Source organism: Porites lutea, chromosome 12 (assembly GCF_958299795.1).
Source record: "Porites lutea chromosome 12, jaPorLute2.1, whole genome shotgun sequence".
In the NCBI taxonomy this organism is placed as follows: Eukaryota; Metazoa; Cnidaria; class Anthozoa; order Scleractinia; family Poritidae; genus Porites; species Porites lutea.
In genome coordinates, this window is record NC_133212.1 from 3,700,224 (window position 1) to 3,719,776 (window position 19,553).

The 19,553-nt window shown below is 42.8% G+C and overlaps 2 protein-coding genes across 2 annotated transcripts in view; both read left to right on the plus strand.

The window, feature by feature from the left end:
• Window positions 1-19,553, plus strand: part of LOC140921985 (very-long-chain enoyl-CoA reductase-like) — a 63,265-nt gene that overhangs the window by 29,911 nt on the left and 13,801 nt on the right. The window lies entirely within an intron of this gene.
• LOC140921725 (leucine-rich repeat-containing protein 31-like) lies at window positions 15,122-17,116 on the plus strand. The gene is made up of 2 exons (XM_073371736.1): window positions 15,122-15,129; window positions 15,258-17,116. Exons 1-2 carry the CDS (start codon window positions 15,122-15,124, stop codon window positions 16,672-16,674), a joined length of 1,425 nt encoding a protein of 474 aa, XP_073227837.1. The 3' UTR covers window positions 16,675-17,116.

Genomic DNA, 19,553 nt, shown 5'->3' on the forward strand with positions numbered 1-19,553 from the left:
GCAAACAAAAGGTTATTTATTCCTAGTCAAAAGAAATTATCAATAAACGTTATAAATTTAACATGTACAACGTATATTACATAACAGAGAGCAGTAGGTGATTAAGTCTGTACCAGGTTCTCACTCAGAGGCAAAAAGTGAAAAATTGTCAAAAGCGTCAGTCAAAACTGAGTTATCTAGCTCTATGAGCTATTTATAGTTAGTTCAGTTTGGGGTCAAGTAAAGGGTCCTCATCATACCCAGGTAGAGTTTAGCAGAGGATCTACACTGTACAGTAGGTCAATTAAAGATAAGGTTAACATCCGAAGTGGTTCAAAATACAATTTAGCACAGGACCATGCTGAGCTTCAAAAAGTGGTCCACCATGAGTAAGGAGCAAAATAGTTAACAGAGTCATGTTAAAATATCGCCTCATGTAAGGGAATGCGGATTCCGGAATCCTTGAAATTTTTCTTATTGAATCCAGAATCTGGGAAAAATTGGCATGTAGAAAAAGGAAACCTGGGCTTTAGAATCCGGAATACAGCACAAAAAATCCAGAATCGCGCTAACGATTGGAATCCAGTACCAGGAATCCGGAATCCTTGATGTGGAATCCAGAATCCAAGACTGCCTTGGATTCCCTTACATGGGGCGAAAATTACTTTACAACTGTAAGCTTCATTTATTTTTATTAATTTTAGGTTGTGACTTAATCTTGGGCCATGCTGTGGACAAAGATCTTCTCCTTTTGATACAATATGAGGTGAGAGATCTCGTCAAGGGGTGCAATGCTATCAGATCGCAAATGATTGAACATCATGAACGTCTTGGAGCCCTGGAAGAGAAGGAGGCAGCGGCAGAGAACAGAAGTAAAGAGGCTGAAAAGGTTTTGGAAAAGCTGCTGTTTTTCAAAGCACAGATATCCATTTGGCTTCAAACGTTAGAAGAAAAAGTAGATCTACTAGAGAGAACTCACACCGTGACAGCTCATAAAGTGGAAGAGGTGACTGCAAAAGTAGATCGACTGGGTAAAGAATATTATGAATTGAAAAATTTGATAACCCAGAGTGAAAGAATAGGTAAGCTAAGTTTGTGATAACAAGACCAATGATTTTGGGTTATTCATCAAAAGGTTTCCCTGTCAGGCTCTGTGATGAGTTTTCTATTTTAATGTTGTAGTTTAAGGTGAAAGTCAGGTTAAACTCGTCTCTAGTTTGTCGTCACGACCTTGTATGATTCTCATAGGAGTTGGCGACAATACTCACAATTGTTTCATTATTCATTCAGATTATTTCTCACTTAAAACCTGCTTACCTCAATCCATGTCTTCATAACATTTTCCGTTCCTCGGCAAACTCAGGATTTAAAGGGATGTTAAGTTTTGCAGATATTCGTAAAAAAGCATCGTTTGCTGTTCTTGCTATGTTTTCGAAAGTAATTCGACTATCTTGTCGTCGCAAAACGTGTAAAATCTCGGGCTGCATCGTAACGGCTATCGCGTCCTAGAAAACATCTTCCAAATCTGACCGTCAACGGTAATTGGTTAGATATTAAAGCACCGTGTGAGAGATATAGAAGCTGACGTTTCGCTTCTCTATCTCCCTACCGTGATCGATCTACCCTATCAAATTAGTTATACGAGTAGTAATGTTTTTGTAGTTTAAAACAATAGGCACCGTTGAGTCTTTTAGAATTCAGAGAATTGTTAAAACTCGAATTGCGAGTTTGACATGGTGGCTTTTTATTTTTTTTTCTAGAAGCTCGGAGCTAAAATATCGGCCTTGGCATATCAGATTTTAAGACAACCATTACAAATACATTTCTTTCTCTTTTCCTTTGTGTGTTAATGAGTTTTTGGACTAAGTTATAGTCGTAGTGTGTAATAGTTAAGCTGTATAGTTCGCTTCTTGTATGAGCCCAACCAATGTTGTAACACATACAGTACAGCTACACAAAGGTAGGATTCATTGTTTTTTTTATTCTCTATCAGAAGCATCATCTTGGCCACCATTCGACCTGAAGTACTGTCGAAGCAAACCACAAGATCATTACCAAAAAACAGCAACTGTGCCCACTTCTGTTTGGAGTAAAAAATCCGTTGTTGACATTCACCAGATCTACACTCGACTGTCCTTGGTGAAAGAGGAGCAAACCCCAGCTGGAACAACACAGTCTGAACTTAAGCATTACACTGAACTTTTCACTGGAGACAAGAACGGCGTCATTCCAAAGAGAATACTCGTACAAGGGCAGACGGGAACAAACAGGAACAAACTCCAGGAACAAAGACAGGAACAAACGCCAGCTGAAACAACACAGCCTGAGCTGAAGCATTACACTGACCTTTTCAAAGCAAACAAGAGCGGCGTCATTCCAAAGAGAATACTCATACAAGGGCAGACGGGAATTGGAAAGAGCACGTTTGTTAAGAAGTTGCTTGTGGACTGGGTTGAAGTTAATAAGAAGACTGGTGATGAGCAAGCAACTGTTCTGAAGAATTTTGAGCTTGTGGTTGCTGTGAATCTCAAAGAAGTTTCCAAATGTCAAAGCCTTAAAGAAGTCATAAGATTATCCAATGTGTTTGCAAAGGAGGACAAATATATGACAGAAGGCCTTGTTGATTATATCAGTAACAACCAAGAGAAAGTTCTTCTGATCTTTGACGGCTACGACGAATATCGCATTGGACGCAACTCAGAAATACACGAGATTTTTAGTGGAAATAGCCTGAGAAGCTGCTGCGTATTAATTACAACTCGTATTTCAAGAGCTGACGAGCTGCGAGAAGGTGCTGCAGGAAGTAAGGACGCCCTGTATGCTGAAATCACAGGGTTCAGCGAAGTAGACAGAAAAGACTTTATGCGAAGATTCCTTGATAGCGAGGAAGTGTCAAACTTGCAAGATCACTTGAAGAGGAGAAAATTGGACGAACTGGCAAAAGTCCCCTTACTTCTCCTATTTTTCTGTACTTTGTGGAAAAGGGGACAGTCAAAACACTTTCCAAAGACTAAAACTAGTTTATATATGGCTATTGTCCAATTTATTTTAGACCACAGCCAGAGCAACCAATCACCACCTAAATATGATGAAGTGGCTTCTTTTAAAGAAATCCTCTCAGAAATAGGTAAAGTTGCTTTACAAGGTCTTCTGAAGGATGATCATTTGTTTGAATACAGTCAGTTATCCGATTCTGTCCGTTGTGATGAAAGCGTCTTCATCGGTTTGCTTCAAATCACCGATTACACAGAAGCCATACGACCAACTAGAATGGTCTCCTTTATTCACAAGAGCATACAGGAGTTTCTGGCTGCATGGTACATCACCTACAGATGTTTACATAAAGACGGAAATCTTAGTGAAATTAGAGTGAAATTCGAGGATTGCATGGCTTTAGAAAATGTTTTCCCATTTGTATGTGGCTTGAGTCACGATGGAGCATTAGCGACTTTCAGGCATTTGAAGTCTGTCAGAATGTCAGATCCTTCGCTGGATTTATCTACGACAGTGCCGGACGTCGAAAGCGAGACAGATGCGCCACTGAGTGACGTCACTGATCGTCAGAGGAAATTCAGCGATTTGGTTTCAAATGCATTTGAAGAGGTTGAATCAAAAGCTGAGCTTTCCAGGGCTTGCTTGGATTCGCTTGGAAGCATCCTTCTTGTTTCAGAGTCATTCCCAGATTACCTCTGGCTAAATGCGATTGATACACACACGTGGTCTTTGGTTTCGAATGGAAGTCACGGGTATTTTAGACACAGACAAGCAACAATCTCGAGACTTTATGAGATCGTTAAAAAACTGATTACCGAAGGTTCTGAAGATCTCAAAGTTGCAGAATTTTTAGAAAAATTCGTGCATGTATTTGATTGTCGTTTTTGTGATTTTTCCTTTGTACTTTGTTTCCGTAATGGCCAGGTCTACTTATACATCACACACCTGACGTTTCTGTGTTGCGAGAAGCACGCCAGATTAATCGCTGACAATGTTGTTTCTGCTCATTCAGTACATCAAAGTTCAGGACATTTAAGTCTTCAATTTCTGAAAACTCTGGAGTGCCATAACACTAAACGTTCGATGAAGAGTCTTGGTGCAGCTATCAAGAATTGTAATCATTTGGAACACTTTGCAGTTTCACGCATCAATAACTCCTTATCTCATATCTTAAAGCATGTACCAAATCCTCGCAGATGCTCTTTATCTATCAGTTGGTGTTCTTTAACATCAAAGGGAGCAGTAGAGCTTACATCTTTGTTGCCAAAGTTTGAACGTGTCATTCGTCTTTCCTTTTCCTTGGCTAAATGTTCTGCCGAAGCAGTAACAAGACTGGTTGCCTCTATCAAGCACAAGACCCTCGAGGATCTGGAGCTGAGTGAAATGAACCTAACGACTGCAGCAGCCGAGGCGCTCTGCCAGTCGCTGTCTGAATTATCAGCCTTGCAAAAACTGGAGATAAATGACCTGACTTTATGCTCTGATGAAGCAGGAACAAGACTTTTTGCCGGTATCAAGCACAAGACCCTCGAGGATCTGGAACTGAGTAAAATAAACCTGACAACTGCAGCAGCCGGGTCGCTCGGCCAGTCGCTGTCTGAATTATCAGCCTTGCAAACACTGTGGATACGTGGCGTGAAGTTATGCTCTGCTGAAGCAGGAACAATACTTTTTGCCGGTGTCAAGCACAAGACTCTTGTGAAATTGGAACTGAGTAAATTCATCCTGACGACTGCAGCAGCCGAGTCGCTCGGTCAGTCGCTGCCTGAATTATCAGCCTTGCAAACACTGTGGATACGTGGCGTGAAGTTATGCTCTGCTGAAGCAGGAACAAGACTTTTTGCCGGTATCAAGCACAAGACCCTCGAGGATCTAGAACTGAGTAAAATAAACCTGACAACTGCAGCAGCCGAGGCACTCGGCCAGTCGCTGTCTGAATTATCAGCCTTGCAAACGCTGGAGATAAGTGGCGTGACTTTCTGCTCTGCTGAAGCAGGAACAAGACTTTTTGCCGGTATCAAGCACAAGAATCTTGAGAGATTGGAACTGAGTGAAATCACCCTGACGACTGCAGCAGCGGAGTCGCTCGGTCAGTCGTTGCCTGAATTATCAGCCTTGCAAACACTGTGGATACGTGGCGTGAAGTTATGCTCTGCTGAAGCAGGAACAAGACTTTTTGCCGGTATCAAGCACAAGACCCTCAAGGATCTAGAACTGAGTAAAATAAACCTGACAACTGCAGCAGCCGAGGCACTCGGCCAGTCGCTGTCTGAATTATCAGCCTTGCAAACGCTGGAGATAAGTGGCGTGACTTTCTGCTCTGCTGAAGCAGGAACAAGACTTTTAGCCGGTATCAAGCACAAGACCCTCGAGGATCTGAAACTGAGTGAAATCACCCTGACGACTGCAGCAGCCGAGTCGCTCGGTCAATCGCTGCCTGAATTATCAGCTTTACAAACATTGAAAGTAAGTGGCTTGATGAAATGTTCTGATGATGCAGTAACAAGATTGATTACCGCTATCAAGCACAAGACTCTCGAGGAACTGGAACTCAGTGAAATGAACCTGACGCCAACAGCAGCGGTTGCGCTGGGTCAGTCGCTGCGGGAATTGCCATCCTTACAAAACCTGACGATAAGTGGCTTGGATGGATGCAGTTTGGAGTTAGAGTTTTCATTATTTCGAAAACTGGAGATAAGTGGCGTGACTGAATTATCTGCTGAAGCAGTAACAAGATTAATTGACGTCATTAAGCAAAAGCCTCTTGAGAAACTGGAACTAACTGAAGTCCAGTGCCCGACGTCGGCAATAGCGAAGGCGCTTGGTCAGTTGCTGCCTGAATTATCAGCCCTACAAAGACTGAAGATAAGCAGTTTAGCAGAATGCCCTGATGATGCAGTAACAAAATTAGTTACCGCTGTCAAGCACAAAACTCTCAACGAACTGGATCTGTGTGAAATAAACCTGACGTTAACAATTGCCGAGTCGCTCGCTCAGTCTCTGTCTGAATTATCAGCTCTACAAACATTGACGATAAGTGGCTTGACTGAATGCTCTGATGAAGCGGTAACAAAATTGGTTTCCGCTTTCAAGCACACGACTCTTGAGGAACTGGAACTAAGTGAAATGAACCTGACGTCAGCAGCAGCTGTGACGCTGGGTCAGTCGTTGCCTGAATTGCCATCCCTACAAAAACTGGAGATAAGTGGCTCAGATGGATGCAACTTACAGTTAGAGTTTCCAGTATTGCGAGAACTGAAGATAAAACGGTGGCCTGAATTCTCTGCTGAAGCAGTAACAAGATTGATTGACGTTATTAAGCACAAACCTCTTGAGAAACTGGAACTATGTGAAATCCATCTGACGTCAGCAATAGCGGAGGCGCTTGGTCAGTTGCTGCCTGAAGTATCAGCCCTACAAACACTGAAAATAAGTGGTGTGGCAGAATGTTCTGATGATACAGTAACAAAATTGATTACCGCTATCAAGCACAAGACTCTCAAAAAACTTAAACTGTGTGGAATAAACCTGACATCAACAGTTGCCGAGTCGCTCGCTCAGTCGCTGCCTGAATTATCAGCTTTACGAACATTGAAAGTAAGTGGCGAGATAAAATGTTCTGATCATGCAGTAACAAAATTGGTTACAGCTATCAAGCACAAGACTGTTGAGGAACTGGAACTGAGTGAAATGAAGCTGACGTCAGCAGCAGCCGAGGCGCTCGGTCAGGCGTTGCCTGAATTATCAGCTTTACAAACACTGAAGATAAGTGGCTTGACCGAATGCTCTGATGAAGCGGTAACAAAATTGGTTTCCGCTATCAAGCACAAGACTCTCGAGGAACTGGAACTGAGTGAAATGAGCCTGACGTCAACAGCAGGCAAGGCGCTTGGTCAGTCGCTGTCTGAATTGCCATCCCTGCGAATACTGAAGATAATTGGCTCAGATGGATGCAGTTTGCAGTTAGGGTTTCCATCGTTTTTGTTTCAATCTTTAGGAAAACTGGAGATAAGTGGCGTGACTGAATTCTCTGCGGAAGCAGTAGCAAGATTGATTGACGTTTTTAAGAACAAGCCTCTTGAGAAACTGGAACTAAGTGAAATCCATCTGACGTCAGCAATAGCGGAGGCGCTTGGTCAGTTGCTGCCTGAAGTATCAGCCCTACAAACACTGAAAATAAGTGGTGTGGCAGAATACCCTGATGATGTAGTAACAAAATTGATTACCGCTATCAAGCACAAGACTCTCGAAAAACTTGAACTGTGTGGAATAAACCTGACATCAACAGTTGCCGAGTCGCTCGCTCAGTCGCTGCCTGAATTATCAGCTTTACGAACATTGAAAGTAAGTAGCGAGATAAAATGTTCTGATGATGCAGTAACAAAATTGGTTACCGCTATCAAGCACAAGACTCTCGAAAAACTTAAACTGTGTGGAATAAACCTGACATCAAAAGTTGCCGAGTCGCTCGCTCAGTCGCTGCCCGAATTATCAGCTTTACGAACATTGAAAGTAAGTGGCGCGATAAAATGTTCTGATGATGCAGTAACAAAACTGGTTACCGCTATCAAGCACAAGACTGTTGAGGAACTGGAACTGAGTGAAATGAAGCTGACGTCAGCAGCAGCCGAGGCGCTCGGTCAGGCGTTGCCTGAATTATCAGCTTTACAAACACTGAAGATAAGTGGATTGACCGAATGCTCTGATGAAGCGGTAACAAAATTGGTTTCCGCTATCAAGCACAAGACTCTCGAGGAACTGGAACTGAGTGGAATGAGCCTGACGTCAACAGCAGGTAAGGCGCTCGGTCAGTCGCTGTCTGAATTGCCATTCCTGCGAATACTGAAGATAATTGGCTCAGATGGATGCAGTTTGCAGTTAGTGTTTCCACTATTTTTGTTTCAATTATTAGGAAAACTGGAGATAAGTGGCGTGACTGAATTCTCTGCGGAAGCAGTAGCAAGATTGATTGACGTTTTTAAGAGCAAGCCTCTTAAGAAACTGGAACTAAGTGAAATCCATCTGACGTCAGCAATAGCGGAGGCGCTTGGTCAGTTGCTGCCTGAAGTATCAGCCCTACAAACACTAAAAATAAGTGGTGTGGCAGAATGCTCAGATGATACAGTAACAAAATTGATTACTGCTATCAAGCACAAGACTCTCGAAAAACTTGAACTGTGTGGAATAAACCTGACATCAACAGTTGCCGAGTCGCTCGCTCAGTCGTTGCCTGAATTATCAGCTTTACGAACATTGAAAGTAAGTGGCGAGATAAAATGTTCTGATGATGCACTAACAAAATTGGTTACCGCTATCAAGCACAAGACTGTTGAAGAACTGGAACTGAGTGAAATGAAGCTGACGTCAGCAGCAGCCGAGGCGCTCGGTCAGGCGTTGCCTGAATTATCAGCCTTACAAACACTGAAGATAAGTGGCTTGACCGAATGCTCTGATGAAGCGGTAACAAAATTGATTTCCGCTATCAAGCACAAGACTCTCGAGGAACTGGAACTGAGTGAAATGAGCCTGACGTCAACAGCAGGCAAGGCGCTTGGTCAGTCGCTGTCTGAATTGCCATCCCTGCAAATACTGAAGATAATTGGCTCAGATGGATGCAGTTTGCAGTTAGGGTTTCCATTATTACGAGAACTGGAGATAAGTGGCGTGACTGAATTCTCTGCGGAAGCAGTAGCAAGATTGATTGACGTTTTTAAGAACAAGCCTCTTAAGAAACTGGAACTAAGTGAAATCCATCTGACGTCAGCAATAGCGGAGGCGCTTGGTCAGTTGCTGCCTGAACTATCAGCCCTACAAACACTGAAAATAAGTGGTGTGGCAGAATGTTCTGATGATACAGTAACAAAATTGATTACCGCTATCAAGCACAAGACTCTCAAAAAACTTAAACTGTGTGGAATAAACCTGACATCAACAGTTGCCGAGTCGCTCGCTCAGTCGCTACCTGAATTATCAGCTTTACGAACATTGAAAGTAAGTGGCGAGATAAAATGTTCTGATCATGCAGTAACAAAATTGGTTACAGCTATCAAGCACAAGACTGTTGAGGAACTGGAACTGAGTGAAATGAAGCTGACGTCAGCAGCAGCCGAGGCGCTCGGTCAGGCGTTGCCTGAATTATCAGCTTTACAAACACTGAAGATAAGTGGCTTGACCGAATGCTCTGATGAAGCGGTAACAAAATTGGTTTCCGCTATCAAGCACAAGACTCTCGAGGAACTGGAAATGAGTGAAATGAGCCTGACGTCAACAGCAGGCAAGGCGCTTGGTCAGTCGCTGTCTGAATTGCCATCCCTGCAAATACTGAAGATAATTGGCTCAGATGGATGCAGTTTGCAGTTAGGGTTTCCATTATTACGAGAACTGGAGATAAGTGGCGTGACTGAATTCTCTGCGGAAGCAGTAGCAAGATTGATTGACGTTTTTAAGAACAAGCCTCTTAAGAAACTGGAACTAAGTGAAATCCATCTGACGTCAGCAATAGCGGAGGCGCTTGGTCAGTTGCTGCCTGAAGTATCAGCCCTACAAACACTGAAAATAAGTGGTGTGGCAGAATGTTCTGATGATACAGTAACAAAATTGATTACCGCTATCAAGCACAAGACTCTCAAAAAACTTAAACTGTGTGGAATAAACCTGACATCAACAGTTGCCGAGTCGCTCGCTCAGTCGCTACCTGAATTATCAGCTTTACGAACATTGAAAGTAAGTGGCGAGATAAAATGTTCTGATCATGCAGTAACAAAATTGGTTACAGCTATCAAGCACAAGACTGTTGAGGAACTGGAACTGAGTGAAATGAAGCTGACGTCAGCAGCAGCCGAGGCGCTCGGTCAGGCGTTGCCTGAATTATCAGCTTTACAAACACTGAAGATAAGTGGCTTGACCGAATGCTCTGATGAAGCGGTAACAAAATTGGTTTCCGCTATCAAGCACAAGACTCTCGAGGAACTGGAACTGAGTGAAATGAGCCTGACGTCAACAGCAGGCAAGGCGCTTGGTCAGTCGCTGTCTGAATTGCCATCCCTGCGAATACTGAAGATAATTGGCTCAGATGGATGCAGTTTGCAGTTAGGGTTTCCATCGTTTTTGTTTCAATCTTTAGGAAAACTGGAGATAAGTGGCGTGACTGAATTCTCTGCGGAAGCAGTAGCAAGATTGATTGACGTTTTTAAGAACAAGCCTCTTAAGAAACTGGAACTAAGTGAAATCCATCTGACGTCAGCAATAGCGGAGGCGCTTGGTCAGTTGCTGCCTGAAGTATCAGCCCTACAAACACTGAAAATAAGTGGTGTGGCAGAATACCCTGATGATGTAGTAACAAAATTGATTACCGCTATCAAGCACAAGACTCTCGAAAAACTTGAACTGTGTGGAATAAACCTGACATCAACAGTTGCCGAGTCGCTCGCTCAGTCGCTGCCTGAATTATCAGCTTTACGAACATTGAAAGTAAGTAGCGAGATAAAATGTTCTGATCATGCAGTAACAAAATTGGTTACCGCTATCAAGCACAAGACTCTCGAAAAACTTAAACTGTGTGGAATAAACCTGACATCAACAGTTGCCGAGTCGCTCGCTCAGTCGCTGCCCGAATTATCAGCTTTACGAACATTGAAAGTAAGTGGCGCGATAAAATGTTCTGATGATGCAGTAACAAAACTGGTTACCGCTATCAAGCACAAGACTGTTGAGGAACTGGAACTGAGTGAAATGAAGCTGACGTCAGCAGCAGCCGAGGCGCTCGGTCAGGCGTTGCCTGAATTATCAGCTTTACAAACACTGAAGATAAGTGGCTTGACCGAATGCTCTGATGAAGCGGTAACAAAATTGGTTTCCGCTATCAAGCACAAGACTCTCGAGGAACTGGAACTGAGTGGGATGCGCCTGACGTCAACAGCAGGTAAGGCGCTCGGTCAGTCGCTGTCTGAATTGCCATTCCTGCGAATACTGAAGATAATTGGCTCAGATGGATGCAGTTTGCAGTTAGTGTTTCCACTATTTTTGTTTCAATTATTAGGAAAACTGGAGATAAGAGGCGTGACTGAATTCTCTGCGGAAGCAGTAGCAAGATTGATTGACGTTTTTAAGAACAAGCCTCTTAAGAAACTGGAACTAAGTGAAATCCATCTGACGTCAGCAATAGCGGAGGCGCTTGGTCAGTTGCTGCCTGAAGTATCAGCCCTACAAACACTAAAAATAAGTGGTGTGGCAGAATGCTCTGATGATGCAGTAACAAAATTGATTACCGCTATCAAGCACAAGACTCTCGAAAAACTTGAACTGTGTGGAATAAACCTGACATCAACAGTTGCCGAGTCGCTCGCTCAGTCGTTGCCTGAATTATCAGCTTTACGAACATTGAAAGTAAGTGGCGAGATAAAATGTTCTGATGATGCACTAACAAAATTGGTTACCGCTATCAAGCACAAGACTGTTGAGGAACTGGAACTGAGTGAAATGAAGCTGACGTCAGCAGCAGCCGAGGCGCTCGGTCAGGCGTTGCCTGAATTATCAGCTTTACAAACACTGAAGATAAGTGGCTTGACCGAATGCTCTGATGAAGCGGTAACAAAATTGATTTCCGCTATCAAGCACAAGACTCTCGAGGAACTGGAACTGACTGAAATGAGCCTGACGTCAACAGCAGGCAAGGCGCTTGGTCAGTCGCTGTCTGAATTGCCATTCCTGCGAATACTGAAGATAATTGGCTCAGATGGATGCAGTTTGCAGTTAGGGTTTCCACTATTTTTGTTTCCATTATTAGGGAAACTGGAGATAAGTGGCGTGACTGAATTCTCTGCGGAAGCAGTAGCAAGATTGATTGACGTTTTTAAGAACAAGCCTCTTAAGAAACTGGAACTAAGTGAAATCCATCTGACGTCAGCAATAGCGGAGGCGCTTGGTCAGTTGCTGCCTGAAGTATCAGCCCTACAAACACTAAAAATAAGTGGTGTGGCAGAATGCTCTGATGATACAGTAACAAAATTGATTACCGCTATCAAGCACAAGACTCTCGAAAAACTTGAACTGTGTGGAATAAACCTGACATCAACAGTTGCCGAGTCGCTCGCTCAGTCGTTGCCTGAATTATCAGCTTTACGAACATTGAAAGTAAGTGGCGAGATAAAATGTTCTGATGATGCACTAACAAAATTGGTTACCGCTATCAAGCACAAGACTGTTGAGGAACTGGAACTGAGTGAAATGAAGCTGACGTCAGCAGCAGCCGAGGCGCTCGGTCAGGCGTTGCCTGAATTATCAGCTTTACAAACACTGAAGATAAGTGGCTTGACCGAATGCTCTGATGAAGCGATAACAAAATTGATTTCCGCTATCAAGCACAAGACTCTCGAGGAAATGAAACTGACTGAAATGAGCCTGACGTCAACAGCAGGCAAGGCGCTTGGTCAGTCGCTGTCTGAATTGCCATTCCTGCGAATACTGAAGATAATTGGCTCAGATGGATGCAGTTTGCAGTTAGGGTTTCCACTATTTTTGTTTCCATTATTAGGGAAACTGGAGATAAGTGGCGTGACTGAATTCTCTGCGGAAGCAGTAGCAAGATTGATTGACGTTTTTAAGAACAAGCCTCTTAAGAAACTGGAACTAAGTGAAATCCATCTGACGTCAGCAATAGCGGAGGCGCTTGGTCAGTTGCTGCCTGAAGTATCAGCCCTACAAACACTGAAAATAAGTGGTGTGGCGGAATGCTCTGATGATGCAGTAACAAAATTGACTACCGCTATCAAGCACAAGACTCTCGAAAAACTTGAACTGTGTGGAATAAACCTGACATCAACAGTTGCCGAGTCGCTCGCTCAGTCGCTGCCTGAATTATCAGCTTTACGAACATTGAAAGTAAGTAGCGAGATAAAATGTTCTGATCATGCAGTAACAAAATTGTTTACAGCTATCAAGCACAAGACTGTTGAGGAACTGGAACTGAGTGAAATGAAGCTGACGTCAGCAGCAGCCGAGGCGCTCGGTCAGGCGTTGCCTGAATTATCAGCTTTACAAACACTGAAAATAAGTGGTGTGGCAGAATGCTCTGATGATGCAGTAACAAAATTGATTACCGCTATCAAGCACAAGACTCTCAAAAAACTTAAACTGTGTGGAATAAACCTGACATCAACAGTTGCCGAGTCGCTCGCTCAGTCGCTGCCTGAATTATCAGCTTTACGAACATTGAAAGTAAGTGGCGAGATAAAATGTTCTGATGATGCACTAACAAAATTGGTTACAGCTATCAAGCACAAGACTGTTGAGGAACTGGAACTGAGTGAAATGAAGCTGACGTCAGCAGCAGCCGAGGCGCTCGGTCAGGCGTTGCCTGAATTATCAGCTTTACAAACACTGAAAATAAGTAGTGTGGCAGAATGCTCTGATGATGCAGTAACAAAATTGGTTACCGCTATCAAGCACAAGACGCTCGAAAAACTTAAACTGTGTGGAATAAACCTGACATCAACAGTTGCCGAGTCGCTCGCTCAGTCGCTGCCTAAATTATCAGCTTTAGTAACATTCAAAGTAAGTGGCGAGATAAAATGTTCTGATGATGCAGTAACAAAATTGGTTACCGCTATCAAGCACAAGACTCTTGAGGAACTAGAACTGAGTGAAATGAAGCTGACGTCAGCAGCAGCCGAGGCGCTCGGTCAGGCGTTGCCTGAATTATCAGCTTTACAAACACTGAAAATAAGTGGTGTGGCAGAATGCTCTGATGATGCAGTAACAAAATTGGTTACCGCTATCAAGCACAATTCTCTCGAAAAACTTGAACTGTGTGGAATAAACCTGACATCAACAGTTGCCGAGTCGCTCGCTCAGTCGCTACCTGAATTATCAGCTTTACGAACATTGAAAGTAAGTGGCGATATAAAATGTTCTGATGATGCAGTAACAAAATTGGTTACGGCTATCAAGCACAAGACTCTTGAGGAACTGGAACTGAGTGAAGTGAAGCTGACGTCAGCAGCAGCCGAGGCGCTCGGTCAGGCGTTGCCTGAATTATCAGCTTTACAAACACTGAAGATAAGTAGCTTGACCGAATGCTCTGATGAAGCGGTAACAAAATTGGTTTCCGCTATCAAGCACAAGACTCTCAAAAAACTGGAACTGAGTGAAATGAGCCTGACGTCAACAGCAGGCAAGGCGCTTGGTCAGTCGCTGTCTGAATTGCCATCCCTGCAAATACTGAAGATAATTGGCTCAGATGGATGCAGTTTGCAGTTAGGGTTTCCATTATTACGAGAACTGGAGATAAGTGGCGTGACTGAATTCTCTGTGGAAGCAGTAGCAAGATTGATTGACGTTTGTAAGAACAAGCCTCTTAAGAAACTGGAACTAAGTGAAATCCATCTGACGTCAGCAATAGCGGAGGCGCTTGGTCAGTTGCTGCCTGAAGTATCAGCCCTACAAACACTGAAAATAAGTGGTGTGGCAGAATGTTCTGATGATACAGTAACAAAATTGATTACCGCTATCAAGCACAAGACTCTCGAAAAACTTGAACTGTGTGGAATAAACCTGACATCAACAGTTGCCGAGTCGCTCGCTCAGTCGTTGCCTGAATTATCAGCTTTACGAACATTGAAAGTAAGTGGCGAGATAAAATGTTCTGATGATGCAGTAACAAAATTGGTTACCGCTATCAAGCACAAGACTCTTGAGGAACTGGAACTGAGTGAAATGAAGCTAACGTCAGCAGCAGCCAAGGCGCTCGGTCAGGCGTTGCCTGAATTATCAGCCTTACAAACACTGAAGATAAGTGGCTTGACCGAATGCTCTGATGATGCTGTAACAAAATTGATTGCCGCTATCAAGCATAAGACTCTCGAAAAACTTAAACTGTGTGGAATAAACCTGACATCAACAGTTGCCGAGTCGCTCGCTCAGTCGCTGCCCGAATTATCAGCTTTACGAACATTGAAAGTAAGTAGCGAGATAAAATGTTCTGGTGATGCAGTAACAAAATTCGTTACCGCTATCAAGCACAAGACTCTTGAGGAACTGGAACTGAGTGAAATGAAGCTGACGTCAGCAGCAGCCGAGGCGCTCGGTCAGGCGTTGCCTGAATTATCAGCTTTACAAACACTGAAGATAAGTTTCTTGACTTAATGCTCTGATGAAGCGGTAACAAAATTGGTTTCCGCTATCAAGCACAAGACTCTCGAGGAACTGGAACTGAGCGAAATCAAGCCGACGTCACCAGCCGCCGTGATTTTGGGTCACTCGCTGCCTGAATTACATTTTCTACAAAGACTGAAGATCAGTGGCTCGGATGGATGCAAATTGCATTTAAAGTTCCCACTTTTCCGAGAACTGAAGATAAGGGGCGTCACTGAATTCTCTGCTGAAGTAGTAACAAGATGGACAGTTGGTGTTATTAAGGGTAAACCTTTTGAGAAACTGGAATTGAGTAAAATCAACCTGACGTCAGCTGTAGCCGAGGCGCTTGGTCAGTTGCTGCCTGAATTATCAGCCTTACAAACACTGGAGATAAATCGTTTGACTGAATGGTCTGATGGAGGAGGAGCAAAATTTTTTGCTGCTTTGAAACACAAGACTCTGAAGGAACTGGACTTGAGTGGAATCAACGTGAAGCCTACAGCAACCGAGGCGCTTGGTCAGTCACTGCCTGAATTATCAGCTTTAAAAACACTTAAGATAAGTGGCTTGACCGAATGCTCTGATGAAGCGGTAACAAAATTGGTTTCCGCTATCAAGCACAAGACTCTAAAGGATCTGGAACTGAGTAAAATAAACCTGACGTCAGCAGTAGCCGTGGCGCTGGTTCAGTCGCTGTCTGAATTGCCATCCCTACAAGACCTGACGGTAGATGGTTTGGATGGATGCAATTTGCACCTAAGGTTGTCAGTATTACCAGAACTGGAGATAAGTGGCTTGACTGAATTCCCTGCTGAAGCAGTTACAAGATTGATTGATATTATTAAGAATAAGCCCTTTGTGAAACTGGAATTGAGTGAAATCAACCTGACATCAGCAGTAGCCGAGGCGCTTGGTCAGTTGCTGCCTGAATTATCAGCCTTACAAACACTGGAGATAAATGGTTTGACTGAATGGTCTGATGGAGCAGGAACAATATTTTTTGCTGCTTTCAAACACAAGACTCTCAAGGAGCTGGATTTGAGTGAAATCAGCGTGATGTCAGCAGCAACTGAGGCGCTTGGTCAGTCGCTGCCCGAATTATCGGCCTTACGATCTTTGAAGATAAGTGGCTTGGATAAATGCATGTTGCAGCAAAAGGAAGTGGAGGCACTGTTTGGCAGCTTTAACAGACCTTCTTCTATAAAGGAATTGTGGTTTACTGGTTTCACTGCGAGAGGAAGTCTTGCTCCACTTGTGAAAAACCTGTGCCTCTTCCCCTGCTTGAAAGTACTAAAACTTGAAGACTTAGATATGGGAGAAGATGACCTGTCGGATTTGCTCGAGAATTTGAAATTCACTCCTGATCTTGAGAGTTTGCACCTAAGCGGCAATCCACTGGGACACGTAGTAAGATCAATGACCCCATGCTTGCTTGAACAGCAAAAACTTCAAATGGTTTATTTTGGGCCAGAAGATTGTTCAGAAGAAGATTTGAGGTATGTTCAGGAGGCCGTCGAAGAAAAACGACCTCGGCTAAGAATTGAAACGTGGTTTTGGCAAGACGAGTGAAAAAGAACGGTACATTTACTTCCTGTGAATATTAAGTCGTCAACACTTTCGAAATTGAGAGTTTAAATATATATAAATTAGCACAGAAACTCCTCAACGGCTGCTGTAAATAATTCAGATTCAGAATTGAACTTGAAAAAAAAAAGGTTTGTTTTACAGTTTACTCTCTTGCAGATATTTGTAGATACATGTATACCTCCCCCCTCCCCCTTCAAAAAGAGAAGCCTCATTTGCAAAGCAGTTCCTTTAAAACTGACAATGCAGATGTGGTCTATGAATAGCTATTATAAATACGATTACTGAGAAAAATCTTCAATTGTAGCCCAAAAGTAATATGGTATTCTGTACCAGTGTAAACCTTTGGCACGAAGTCATATTTAAAATGCTTGAAATTGTTTATTAACTACGCAGATATCAAGGTGCGTTAATTTTAGAGAATAAATTAGTCAATCGTTGGAAGGTTTTGTTTAATTAATCAACATCCAAATTATATTTGCATGAAGACAGGACATAGGAAATGTTAGGAAGGCAATGAGTCCTATACACATAGGGTGTGGGGACGCTCGCTGATGTGTAGGGTGGCCATGGCGTGAGGTATACAGGATATGCAGTTTAGAAATGGACTTAATAGACTAAATCCTGCTGTCTACTTTACAAGTTCCTGACACTTTTTAAAGCAACTCAGACATCTCCATGTTTACTCTTCTCCTAAGTCCTGTTTCAAAGGGCGTGCTACTGCCGTGCAAAACACAGTTGATCGACTTTAGCACGGTAGCACTGAACACGACGTTTGAAACCTAGTCGTGCCACTGCTGTGTAGTACGGCCAGCTTTGCTGCGCTACTGGCAGTAGCACGACTTGGTTTCAAACGTCGTACCACTGCCGTGCCGTCCTCAATTAAAAAGTGAATTACATTGGAATACATTTTAAAAGTTCATTAAACCGCTTCTCATTTGTAAGTTTCGTTTTCCACAACAGCTATTTTATTCGACTGAGTTAAAATCGACGTCTGAAACCAAGTCGTATTGCAGCCGTGCTGAAGTCGAGGCATCTTAGAACGGCAGTAGCACGACGTTGGAAACAGGCCTAAAGGTTGACTTCCACTGACGCGTTTTTGGCTTAAATAAAATAGAGGCAAGATAAAAAGTGCTGAGCTCTATGTTTACTCTTCCCTTAAGGCGTGTTTCAAAAGGCGTGCTACTGCCGTGAGAAACGCAATTCATCTGCTTTAGCCCAGCAGTACCAGGCTGTTTAATACCAAGTCGTGCAATCAACTGCCGTGTCGAACTCAATTGGTCGACTTTAGCAAACAAGTCATTTGTGACGTCGTGACACTTCGAAAGAACTGAGGATGACAGAAAATGTCAGAACAAGTCGCGACAAAACCTTAAGTCATAAAATTAAGGGAGTTAAAATTCAAGTGTCTACACATATTCAGGTTCCTTCCCTTTAACTTACAGCCCGAATATTTAATCATTTTCAATTTCAAATACTGTGTTTAATCATTTTATCTTTTGGGGGAATGCTTTTGCTTAAAAGGAGACAATATTAATCGTATTTATGCTAAAGGTTAAAATTTGGGGAAATATTAAAAAAAAATTATAAAAATATGATTTAAAAAAAACACGTAAAACTTAGTATCGTAATAATAGGCCGAATAATAATAAGTTTTAGGTTGCAACAAAGCTTCAGTTAAAGGAGCCGACTCTTATTGAACAGCGGTTGAAAGCGTTGAGGTTAGGCCAACAACTTGTACTTCAGTATGAATTATGTTTTCGATTTAACTTGTTTTAGAAATGATATATCCACTTGCTAAGTCTAATCAGAGTAAAGGACTGGAAGGAGAAATAGGCGTTTGGTCTCAGATTAAGGAACTAAAACAAACACTATTTCGTGTTGTTTAAAACTCTTTTGCCAGTATTATAAATAACACTCAATCTCTCGTTTCCGGTCCTCGACTCCGCGCTGATATGGATTTTTTTTTATTTCGGTGTTGGGCATTTTAACTTTATTCAGGGACATATAATCTAGAAAATAAGTTTGTTTTTAGGTCGATTTGGAAATCGAACGTCCATTATATGGCAATATCTTTTGTTAAGCCCAAACGAAGGTGTTTACAAGCTGCCAGAGCAGCTGGACACACGGTACTACTAGCAAACCTTTGGTGGTCGGTTCAGTCTTTGACGAACGATTTTTGCACTGTCCTCCTTGGTGTTGGGATCAATCAAAAATATAGAAGTTGGACGCTCGGTTTATTGCAATATTAGGAAAACTTAGTTACTTAACTACTAGCGGTTTGGATTCTTGTATCGGAATTTAGTCATAAAGTTATCGCTATTTTTACAAATTCCGCCAAGCGCAGCCTCACTTAGCCTGCGAACAGCAGACACATTTCCGGTCGTCGCTTCTCTCCCTCCTTTTTTCGGAGGGAGAGAAGCGACGACCGGAAATGCGTCTGCTGTTCGCAGGCTAAGCCTCACAAATTTCGTTTGTTAGCAAACTCATATCACCTACAGACAACTATTTTGTGCATAAGAATACTATTGACCTTTCTTGAAAGCCAATTAACTTAATTGTTTAATATAAATACAACCACTTTGTAAGCTCAACTTTACTTAGAACTTTCTGGAGAACTAAGAAGCAATACTTGACTGCGTTTCAATTTATCTCCTTGTCCCAACCGCCTCTCGTTGCGAATGTTTGAACGAAGGGAAGAAACGAACTCGGGCGTGAACACTTGCTACGCGGGCATTTTCTACCGGTGCCACGCAGGCCCCAAGAAAGGAACCGGGAACCAGTCGTTTTCTGTAGTACATGTAAAAGAAAATGGAAGTGACTAAAAAAGGCCAAGATTGTTACAGAACATGAATAGCCGCTCG